Source organism: Anser anser (assembly GCF_964211835.1).
Source record: "Anser anser genome assembly, chromosome: 3".
Taxonomy (NCBI): Eukaryota; Metazoa; Chordata; class Aves; order Anseriformes; family Anatidae; genus Anser; species Anser anser.
In genome coordinates this window covers 26,294,840-26,307,125 of record NC_139722.1, presented here as the reverse complement: position 1 = coordinate 26,307,125, position 12,286 = coordinate 26,294,840, and the positions used below count along the sequence as shown (strand labels likewise).

Genomic DNA, 12,286 nt, shown 5'->3' with positions numbered 1-12,286 from the left:
GATTATTTGTGGAATGCAGGTTTATTACAAAAGGACATTGTGTTTATACTAATAAAAATATTTTTATCTTTACGTTTTAGGCAAGGATGTTTGGTGTAGGGGAGGTTGCCGTAAAATAAATCCTTTGTATTTAGTTTGCATCTTTGGTTGTGGCTCCATCTGAAAATAGCAGGAGCTGTTTTCATCAAACATATGATTACTAGGTTATATGTTTTCCTACTCAGTTTCTGTCTAGAAATATGTTTACAACATAACAGCATCCTCAAACTTGAGGGCATTTTTGGCTTTTTAAATAGGAAAAGGTTAACTAAATGTGGAACACCAGACACTCTAGTGGGATAATATAGGAAGTTTCTATTGCTGGATGTACTGATGGGCTGAGGACTTAAATCCTCTGAGCAATCAATCCACTGGCTTTTATGAATGCTTAGGGAAAAAAAGGAAATACATTGCTGGAAAAGAGAAATAAACCTTGTTGCAAAATACATGATGGGCTGATTCAAAAAAAGACGTATGTATGGTAAAGTCCCATGTATCATTACAGCTGTCTGAGCAGAACAAGTGAAAGCAAAACAAAACCAGAAATAACACTTTTCTTGTAACAAATGGGTTTTGAGGAAAAACCTTAATGAGGACAGAAAGCATATTTTGATTTTGACTGTTTTTCTACTAAGAATAATAGGACTTTTGCTAAATAGCTTAATTAATTTCAGTGTTAATTCAGCAGGTCTAGTATGAGATAAATCCTTTCTTGGTAGAAGCATTGTCTATTATGTGTGCTGATTTATGGGAGAGAATCAGCTATATGTTAACGATAGCTGCACTGGACTGCAAATGTAGACCAGGACTCACAATATATGAGAAAAGCTCATTTGTACTTAATATACTAGATAAATTGTTCCTGGCTTCTTAGGGTGTGACTGTACTTGCTGTCACACTCCCAAGTTTACTCAAGAACTGTGTGATTTGCTGAGTAGGTGCGAGTCATGTAAGGGAAAACCCGACAGGATGCATTTTATATACCTGTTTTTTTCCTCAGCGTCGTGTGTTTTATTAACTTTTTTTGTCCTCCTCCCACCCCCTCACCCCCTTCAAAGGAAAATCTCCCCGAGACTTGAGGCAAATTGTAGGAGTGAGAAAATGTGACCACAAACAATCTGAGCAGTATGAAATTTAACACTGTGATTTTGTTTTAGTGAGAGGAAAATACAAGTTGCTGGCTGTCATAAAATCCTAAGCTAAATCTTAACTGCATGTGTAGCAGTTTTTAAATCTGTTTAATATTTCTTTTTTCTTTCAGTAAAGCTGTTTCTTTCTCCAGTTAATAACAGGTTGTGGGATTAAATCTCAGCTTTTGATATTTACTGGGAAATGTAGTCTAACAGTTTATGAGTCAAAATCTACTTTGAATAAATTATCATTGCAAATTACAGTTTATGAAAGTTGTGACTATAACCCTTAATTACACCATTGGCTATGCACAACTTGAAATCTCACTTGCTGAATAAATTTGTTTTCATTCGGAGTGCATTCCCGACATTTTTAGAGAAGAGTGAATCAAGCCTAACCGACAAAATTTCCTACAGAGTTTATTAAAAAGGTCACCTTCGTTTGCTAAACCTACCTAAAATATAAACATTTCTGGAATTAATAGGATGCTATTTTGGTCTGTTATAAGGGTTTCATATTCAAGGTTACGAAACTATATACTCATAAGTAGGCTCGCAGGAGCTTCCACGTTACGCCATGCCTTCAGCTATCTACATATCCTAAAACTGCTGAAGTTAAAACTGTTTGCTGGGATATTCTGCAAGCTGCAAGGAAAAGAAGCAGTCGATAAGCAAATTAGGTATATTACTGTAAGCTGGGGGGGAGTGTTGGGGGGGGGGTTAAAGCTTTGTCTGGCAACAGAAGGGTTAAGGACTTTTTTGCTATACCCGTTTCAAATTACAATGAGAAGCCTCTTCTTTCCCAGCAGGGTTGTGCTTACATTAGTCTTTAGATCTCTCTTGAAGAGAGCTGTTATATTTGTGCCTGCTAGAGTTGGAAATAACAGTTGAGAAGCTGAAAAGGGTTGAATGGATTTACAGAAGGTTTTTTTTTCAAGTAAATTCATGGCAACACATTAATTTGATTAGTACATGCTTTAGAATTACTTTACACTCAAGCGCTTCAAAAGATGTTAAAGTTATCACCAGGCTGCTGGACAAATATGTGTTACACCACCAAGGTACAGATCAAGACAAATCTGTGACTCAGGATTTTATCTTGGGAAGAGCGCAAGGTGTACGAAGAACTCAGAATAAGAAGGGAAGATAACTCTGGGAACTACAATGTGTCAGAAGAACAGCTCTTGCTAATACAGCTCCCCACCCAAGACCTGGTTATCTAAGGTTTATATAGGAATGCCTAGGTCAGCTGACAAAATACTGGTCTTCTGCTCCATAAATGCAGAAAAAACGATAACAACAGTGGAAAATTGGAAGTCTGAATTTCAGCTTTCTTAGAAATAACTGCAACCTGACACATTCCATAATATTTAAACAGGGTGGGGGGAAAGAAAGCACCAAAGATGTTACGTTTAGAGATGACATTGACATGAAGAATAGGTAAATTTTGTTTTTCAGCCTCTGGGAAAGCAGACCTCATAGGAACTCAAAACAAGTAGGAGAAAAGATTTTTTTTTTCCTTGTTCTTTTTCTTTTCAAAGATGAACCTAACTGCGCTCAAAGCTTTCGTGGGCTTGCTCTGGAATTGCTGGGTTCTGGTGGGTCACGCACAGGGAGGTTTAGGAGACAATCATGTCCATTCGAGTTTTATTTACAGGAGGCTGCGGAACCATGAGAGAAGGGAGATTCAGAGAGAGATTCTCTCTATCCTGGGTCTACCTCACAGACCCAGACCATTTTCACCAGGAAAGCAGGCTTCATCTGCACCCCTCTTCATGCTGGACCTGTATAATGCCATGACAAATGAAGAGGATACTGAGGAGCTGGAGTATTCACTAAAGGGATCCATGGCAGGGGAGAGCAGAGGGATACGGAAAGGATACCCTGCCTCTCCAAATGGATATTCGCGGAGAATACAATTATCTCGCATGACCCCCCTGACCACACAGAATCCTCCCTTAGCCAGCCTGCACGACACCAACTTTCTGAATGATGCTGACATGGTCATGAGCTTTGTCAATTTAGGTAGGTCGAAATTTTTTATTTGTTGTTTCTGCTCTGTTTGACTAACTGTTAGCCTGATCTTGGAGGGCTCAGAGGGGCAAATCTCTCAGCCGGAGCGTAACCTGTTCTGAAAGAGCAGGATTGGGCCCTGGCTGCTGTGCCACTAGCAAAAGAAAAGTTGTACTAATGGTAAAGTAGCTACGTTGTAGGTGGCCATGGAAAAAGATTTTTCTCACTGTTTATATAAAGTCAGTTTCTATAACTCCCCTCTGCTGGCTTCTGTTTTCTTTCTTTCATTGATGTAATGAAAATTCTAGCCTTAGGCCAACTAACTCCTTTTTTTTTTTTTTTTAAATCTCAAAAAATCAAACACTTATGCCTATTGCTCGGTTATTTCCCTCACTGTTTTGTTTAAAGCTCAGACATGAACAAACATCGGTTGTTAATATTTTAAAGCCCAGAATGTTATGAAGAGGGAAAAGTTAATCCATTTAAAGAAAAAAAAAAAAAAAAAGCTTTCTTAGGTTATTTAGGGCTTTTTTTTTCTGTTTGTAAGAGTCAGATTTTTATTATCTTTTCAGCTGGATGGCTGGATTTTAAATAATCTGTTGCTGTTTCTTTGTTATTTCTATTTAATAACCACAGACTGTGTTTTATTACACTGCCATGGTGCTCAGAGTCTGCAATGGTTCTCATTTTTTGTCATTAATAAATTAAATAACAAATAGAGTATTAAACACCAGAAACATGCAAGCAAGGAATGCTTTTGAAAATTATATCAAGTCAGACACAAAACCTGATAAAACTAAATTATATTGGCTTCTGAGTATAATAAACATGCTTACCAGTTATGTTGTGGTTAAAAAAGCAGTTACAGATTTCTTTAATAGAAGGCAACTTAAATCTCATTAAGAAAACTGCAAATAATTCATGAAATGTACTTACTATTTTTATAAGTATTTTAAATGCTTCAGGACTCATAAAGCTATCTAAAAACTTCTTGTTTGATCTGGATAGCAGGAGATTTAATTGAAAACTTGAAGTTACTCAGTAAGCTCGTACAAAATCTGATAAAACCTTGCTTTCCAGGATAATACATTCTGTAGAAACTTTTTAAACAATGGCACATGTTCTGAAATACCTTCAGATTATCACACATACTCTATATCTTTTATGTCTACCAGGTCTTTAATCCCTGCAAAAGGATTAAAAATGTTTCCAAACACTAAATTCCTCAACAACTCGAATCTCTAGGAAAGTGATACCCTACAGGTAGTTGGCATAAAAATAAAATTACTTTTCATTAATTATTTGGCAGATTAGGTGGTGTTTAATTCTGAGATCTTTTTTCCTTAAGAGCAACATTTTTCCAAACTCCAAATTCATATGCTTGTTGCTCTTGCTCCAAAATAGCAGATTAGAAGAAAATGAAATCCCTGTTTTCGGAAAATATGTTCCTCATCCTTAAGAAAGAGTTACTTCTTATCTGCGTATTTAAGTTATCATTGAACGACTTGATTCACTCAGAATAGCTGGAGTCCATTGAATTTGAATTGGCAATGTTGTAAAGAAAAATGATAAATGCTCTGATCTCTTAAGCATTAGACAAGGCCCTGATCCTGCAAAAATTTCCTCATGTGTCCTTAGAAAAACCCTCCGTAAATATGTCGCAGACCATTTCATCAATGGCACTGATGGCTATTTACATGGGAACTAGCCTTTGATTTCAAGAAACATCTTTGACTGCAGGAGGACTTCTTGCACTGCATGAGTATAAGTCTCTGAAGGGTCAGTGTCAGATATGTGCAGGCCTGAATCTGCTGCGTTTTCCAAGACAAAACTCCTCTCTGTAGGACTACAGGTTTCCACTGCTTTACCTTGACTGGGAAGTTTCTAATATTTTGTCTCATTTTGTTTGGAAGGCAGTGTTGCCTTAAGAAAGTCATTTCGAGAAGTTAAAGTCTATCTTTCATCTTATGTTTCTAAGCTGTGAAAACTGGGGGTGAGATGTGTTATTTTTCTAGTGGTTACGATTAATAGACTCATTTAACTTGCAAAAAAAAAAAAAAAGTAAATACCAGTTTTTGTTTGGCCTCTGTAAAATTAAAATATGCCTCAGCTTTTAGTGAGGCTGAACCTAATTCACTACAAATTCCCTTCCATACGCATTGGTTATTGTGGTTTATCACATATTCCACCATATAGCTTGCATAAGAAATATTGATGACTGACATAGATTACCTTCAACATTTTTATTAAACAATCCTATGTTTTGGTATAATTAACATAATAACAAAATAAATCATGGAAACAGGTAACCATTTTATATGATTTATGCCATATAGGATTGTGACAGATGAGGGCATGCTCTTTTAATGTAGAATGGGGAAAATATGCAGTGATAAGCGAATGCTAACACTGTACCTTAAAATCAATAAATGCTGGTGCAGCTCAGTAATAACTCAACTGGTTTTAAATTTGAAGCCTCAGTCGACTTGCATCAAATTAATCTGCTCTGGAAATAGTATTCACCATGTTCATACTTGCACACCATTAATTACATAAAGTGTAATTATAAAGCTTTATTAATCATCTTGATATTTTAAATTGAAACTTTTGTATATAATTGCAGCCAGTTATAATAATTTAAGACAAATATATTTAAACAAGAAATATGTAGCTGAGATGTTTGATAAGAATTATGAAGCATTAGATTGAAAAGACTGAGTAAGATTAAAAATAAAGTTTAAAAATATTTTTATATTAAAGATTAAAAATAGGAACTTATATGCTAATTTTGATAAAAATCAACCTGTCAGAGCTGCAAATACCTCACTTTCCAAAGCAAATTTAAAAAATATTCATCAAGGGAACTGCAATTATAAGTCTGTCAAGCAACCAGGGAGAAAAACAAGACTGCATTTACTTCTCCTGAAGTTGAAATTGTAAACACCTGCTCTTTATACTGGAATTTATAGCAGAATTTCCATCTCTTTCTTTCTTGAAAGATACGACAAGACAGAGACTATGCCTTCTCCTGTATTTTGTATAAGACTGTGTGCATTGGCAGCTCTCCATAAATATTGATGATTGTAGCAGAAGAGTTAACTGGGGTTGGTCCAGCAGTCAAAGAATAAATCCTCCACTAAATACACTGGGGTTTTCAAAGATCTGATTATATCACCTACAAGTTCAGGACTTTGTTTTCCTCACTGGGTGTTTTTTATCCTGTTGTTATATTTTATTATATTGTTGCAAATCCCTGACTGTTTAGAGTTCTGGCATCTTCTTTTTGGCTGATCTCCCAAAATGACATATATAGGATACCCTGTTCCTCAGAGAACAGACAAATAATGCTCATGTAGCTCTACTCACTTTTCTGCTCACTCAAAATTTAGTTGGGGAAGGACTTTTTTAAGATAAATGTTAGCGTTCCCACTCCTCACCTCTCACCAAAAGAGAGGGATTGTATGAAAAACATACACATGCCTGATACTTGGAGAAACAGCAGCACTTTTTAAAAAAAAACACATTCAAGCATTTCAAGGACTGAATTTTCCATTAGCATCATAGTGATCATTAAATCCACTGGACTTAAGTGTTCCTTCTCATTCAATTCAAATGTTCTGTAGTTTCATTTGTTTACAACACATCTGTAAATTTTTCTCAAAACAGATTGCTGCGTTTGCTAAGCAACTCAACTTCTTTCTGCATATCTTCCTGTGAATTGATCTGTACTATATATGATAATGGATAAATATATAAAAGTTTTGTGTTTTTCTGTCAAGCTTTTTGTTCTTAGCATCAAAAAATAATTTAAGAGACTCAAATGGGAAGATCACTATAAAATGTGTGCCTTTGACCTACCCATGCTAGTTTAGATAACAATGCCAATATTATGGAGATTTTTAAAGTAATTAATGCACCATTGAAGGGCACCTTATCTTCTTCACACTCAGTGTGATCCCACAATCTTAATTAAAATAATTAATAATTTAAAATCACACCCGCTGTGATCAGTTCTTAAATCAGACAGGGAAATCCAAGGGAATGTTGCCTATTAGAGGCACAGAAAGCTGTTCATATTTCTTCAGTTTCTCTACCCCAAGGTCATACGCTGCCTTGAAGATTATGTTCTTCTTTAAAACACTGAGCAAATACATAAATTCACAAGATTTACAACCCATTGTGTTCAGCCGAGAATGCTAACATGGTAGAGCACAACTTTTATAGAAATGCTTTAAGAAACCTACAGTATATCAATCCACACTGAATACCTGTACAAACATATTTGCATTACATCTGAGAAAGAAAGGATTGCTAACTGCAATCAGATCTGGAGCGTATATAGTAGCTAGTTTCCTAAATTAAACTAATTCAGTTTCTACAAGCTTCCCCTCACAGCTAACATATCACCAGTGAGGGATATGGAGTGCTAAGCCATAAAATGTCAGGAATTGTGGAAGGGGAGTTGGGTTTGAAGGATACATGCAAAAAGGCCTCAGGATCATTAACTTCTCCCCTCAAAGCTTGAGAATGAGTTCTCTCTCTTTCTTTCTTTTTCTTTCTTTCTTTTCTTTTTCTTTCTTTCTTTCTTTCTTTCTTTCTTTCTTTCTTTCTTTCTTTCTTTCTTTCTTTCTCTTTCTTTCTTTCTCTCTTTCTTTCTTTCTTTCTTTCTTTCTTTCTTTCTTTCTTTCTTTCTTTCTTTCTTTCTTTCTTATTCTTTTTCTTTCTTTTTCTTTTCCACTCAATTTCATATGTTGCTGTCTTACTTTTAACCTTACATGAATTTCCTTGGCTATGGTACAGTTTTAGTCTTTAAAATGCAGACTTCTAATGAAAATATTGACACAGCCTTAAGTGAAGTGACAGAAATAGTACTATTATCTTGCTGTGGACAGAGGGATGCTATTACAGAGATAAAATAAAACTTGTTAAATAAAAAATAGACCCCATGTCTTTATTTGTGGAGTTGGACTAATACCAAGAAAAAATGACAGAGTGTTTTTGAAGCTTTTGTAAAGGCAACCCAAAATCAGTAAGATGGTATTTTTCACTCTTTTATTTAAAATTTAAATGAAATTAGATCAAGTGGGTCTGATTTAACCTTCATCCGAAGACCTCACTGGTATCTTGAAATCCTGATTTTTTTCTCCCTTGATAAAATTTTAGTCACCCAATCAGTGAGATGAAATAATTTGTTGTCACATTGGTACCCAATCAGGCATTAGAAATAACTTTTAATATGGAAGCATTTTCTATGCTCAAATTAAATATTAAGATAACTTTTTACAGAACATGTTTTTATTTATTTATTTATTTATTTATTTATAGAACAAAAGGGCTTTACTCACTTTATTCCCTAAAAATCCTCACCCAATTCTTACAACTCATTGGGCAGATTTAACCAATATTTGTGTGATGACACACATTGTTAGGAATTGTTTTTGATTTTAAGCAAGAAATATTCTCCATATTCCTTTTTGGAATTATACTACATTTGTTGTTTTCTATTGAAATATTTTATATTTCCTTTGAAATCTCTCATGTTACATGAACTTTATGAACTATATAGTTCTACCTCAAAATAGGTTTGTGTGCTATCCGTGAATATCATCTACCAAAATAATGTTTTTATAACTGTCAATTATTTTTTTTGCCAAAGTTAACACTTTAAATCCAAGTAAATTATTCTATCTACCCAGCCAAAAAAATGTCAAGCTCTCCATTAACTGGGGCATAAAACTGTCTGACTTTCCTTGCCGACAGATTTGAAAGAAATTGCAGATAACTGAAGAGAAACTGATTTAGCAGATGGTTAGACGTGCATGGTGAAAAGCTATATATATGCATGCATATATATAAATATATATTGTTAATAATATTTTTCCCATTGGGAAGAATGGCTGACCCAGTTCCGCTGCTTCTTTAGAAAGCGCTGCTTTCCAGACTAAACACAGACTTTGGGTGGGGTTGTGGGGATTGTATGTATTGTACAGTACATATTTTCCCAGGAAAACACAATCTTGGAGTGACTCTGGCTAGCCATGAAAGAGAAAGAGGGCGGCTTGCAGAGACGCCTCTGTGTGGAGGATGTTAGGGGAGGAATTGGCCTGCCATGGACTGGATGGAAATCCTCTTGGTTCTCCTCCTAAACCCCAGTTTATATGCTTAGATAACGGGACAACTTTGGCACATATGTGGTCTCCAACACTTACTGCTTCTGTTATTATTTTCTCTGGATGTTAAATTATGTGAAGAATTTCGCCATGGCTACCTGCCTGCTTACTGCCTGAGTTATGGGGGTAATTACGAGATGGGCAGTTCCTTTCTCTTCTCTTTTTAGCCATGGCAGTTCCTTTCAGCTTGCTTTCACAGGCCCACAGGCTAATAGAGTTTTGCAGAAAATTGATTGATTATAGTCTGATCATGCTAGGTGTCGTCTGGTGTTTCCACATAGCTGAGAATGAACAGTTTATGAAGTGCCAATTGCGGCCTCCAGCTAAAGAAAGGCTCCCCAGGGTTTCAGGAGAGCTCTGGCTGCTACCAGACTTCATAATTATTTCCCACACTTTTCCCCATCCTCTCCTGCTTGTCCTTTCCCTTGTCTCTAGCCCCCTCCGTCTGGGCAGGGTCACTGAACTTTAATTTTATGTCAGTGGCGTTCGGCTGGAGAAGGGATTAAAGGAAGAGAAGCGGTGAGACCGCGCGACAGCACGGGAGATGGAGGAATGAGAAGAAAATGGCAGGGCACAGCGCAGGCTGCAGAGGGAGGAGAGGCCTCTTCTCAGCAGGCAGCGGCCAGTGGGCCTGGGAAAGGTTCGGGGCGGACACGGGGTAGGCTGGGAGACACTGGTGTTACTGGGGAGCCCCACATGGGGCATGGTATTGCAGAACTGAGGGCACTGCCCAGGCCAATAATGCTAGAGAATCTGGGGGGACAGAAGAGGGGAGTAATGGTAGGAGGAAGAAGGTGCAAACAGAGATACACAGAGAGGAGAAAATGAGATAGAACATGCTAAATATGGATAACGAGTAAAAGAAAGAGAAAATGAGTTGGGATTTGGGTCTCTTTTTCCAGCAAGCCTTGCAGGTGAAGGGAGCACTTTTCTTCACAATCCCTTGTGGCAGAGCAACTACCCCAACCTCCCCAGGCAAAAATTTTCATTCCTGCAAAATAAAACGCAGCCCTCCCCACCTCCAGCCTTTGTGCAGGGAGTACACAGACGGGCTACTAAGGTTGGCAGCCATAAATAACGTCGAAGCTAGCTTTTAAAAACCGCAGGTTAAAGGATGAGGGCTGCCATGACGCACACTGAGAGGTTGAGATCAGAGGAGCAGCTAAAAGGGGTCGGGAGAAACAATGAATCCCCTTGTTCTGAGTCATATTTATGAGTGCTCCATTGCACCTAAAGTTCATATTTTATTGGCTAGGCCATGGGGTTTCCCCATTTGCTCATCTCTTAAAATAACACCCCTAGTTAAAATTTCCTATAAAACACAGAAGTGCTACAGCAGGCAGAACTTGTCAACCCTGACAACTACATTATTTAAGTTTGTGGGTGGGGTACACCTAGCAGGAGCTGCTTTGTGTTTGGGACTGGATTATGAACTTGTTTCAATATAAAAAAAATGACTGTAAACTAAGCAGAAAAGGAGAGGTTTTACAGTGTGGCTTCCCACTCTGAAACTTCCCACGATTCTTCAGAGGTGCTCCAAAAGGTGAATCTAAACTTTTAGTTTCCAACTCTTTTTTGAGCAACTGCTCGAGTGCAATAGATTGAGATCGGCCACTATTATATAATTATATAATTCGGTGGCCTGTGTGGTACCTTGCCAGACTGCAGCTTTACTTTGTTCCCATTGTAATGCAGGGCAAATTGAGACAACAGTTATTAATGAGTCAGAGCCTAGAAAGTTAATCAGGGCAGCTAGTGATGGCGAATGATCTATACCCATAGCTGACAACTGGTAGCTCTACGGAAGCAAAATTTCACCTAAATCTGTTTTTGGAGAAGAATCAGGAAGAGGCAGGAACTCGAACAGCTGAAATTTCTATTAGGTTTGTTTTCTACCAGCTTAGCAATATTATCCATTCAGACCCCATGAGAACCTGGTTTGTAAAATCCCTCTTGTAGTCTGTACCTATTGAATTAAATTATTGTTGTTCTAATTCTCATAAATTTGACTATAAATTTGACTATAGTTAAATTTATGAAACTTTATTCATTTTCTCTTGAAAAGCTGTGGCCATGATCCAGTACAGTGATAAATTAATGATAATTTGTCTGGGTATAACCATTTAAAATATCCCATGTTTTAAAAATGGAGAGGGAAGTATAGATGGAATATTCACTTACCTCAAAGTAAGTTCAAAAAAAGTGTTGTGTTGGACTTTTACAATATGGATAGCATCAGTTTTGGAGGTAGAGATTTTAAGTTCAGTCCAGGCAAACCTGGGCTGCAGGAGATGAAAGAGCAGGGCTGCTAAATGGTTTGTGAGTCTGATTTTGGAGCAGAAGGTGGGTGGCACCCAATGGCACTGGTGTCTGGAGCCACGGGATTCTAATGGTATGCTTTGCAAAAAAAGTTAGCAGAGAAATCAAAAGCGTGGGTGTGGATAAAACCATATAGTATTGATGTGAAAGAGTATGATTTAAAGAGGACTAAGTGGTAGTGTGGATAATAAAGACCGTGGAGCATGAGCAACCCTAGTGTGCAACACCATGACAGCTGTAGTCTTTGTGGTGATTTATGATGGGACAGCAGGGACATTGCTTTGGGAAGGTCCTTCTGTAAGGATCTTAGGGCTTCTATAAGCCCTGGACAAGAAGACTTTTTACTGTTCTTAAAAGAGACGGTTTTGCAAAATAATGAAAAAGAAAAACAAATACTAGAAATAGAGAACCAAATCTGACATTTCAGACCTGGTGTAAAGAACAGCGAGCATGTGATTAGTTTTGCTCTTGTTCCCATAGTGTGGGCTGGTGCCTCTCCGAGGCATGTGTGCATGCGTATTAGTGTGTGTGCATGAGTTTGTGTATGTAATATAGCAAGCATGTAAATCTCTGCAGTTTTAGTCACTGGGATTTTTTCCCCTTTAAATCATAATA

At 37.2% G+C, this 12,286-nt stretch overlaps 1 protein-coding gene across 3 annotated transcripts in view; it reads left to right on the top strand.

The window, feature by feature from the left end:
* The first annotated feature begins 1,913 nt into the window (after positions 1-1,913).
* The window catches only part of BMP5 (bone morphogenetic protein 5), a 66,296-nt gene continuing 55,923 nt past the window's right edge, over positions 1,914-12,286 (top strand). Inside the window, exons 1-2 of one of the 3 annotated variants that reach the window (XM_083827708.1) lie at positions 1,947-2,230; positions 2,827-3,194. In XM_083827708.1, the coding sequence (XP_083683834.1) occupies positions 2,945-3,194 (250 nt within the window). In that variant the 5' untranslated portion in view covers positions 1,947-2,230; positions 2,827-2,944. Of the gene's footprint in view, positions 3,195-12,286 lie in introns of all 3 variants that reach the window. The other 2 variants (XM_083827707.1, XM_083827706.1) reach the window with 2 other exon arrangements.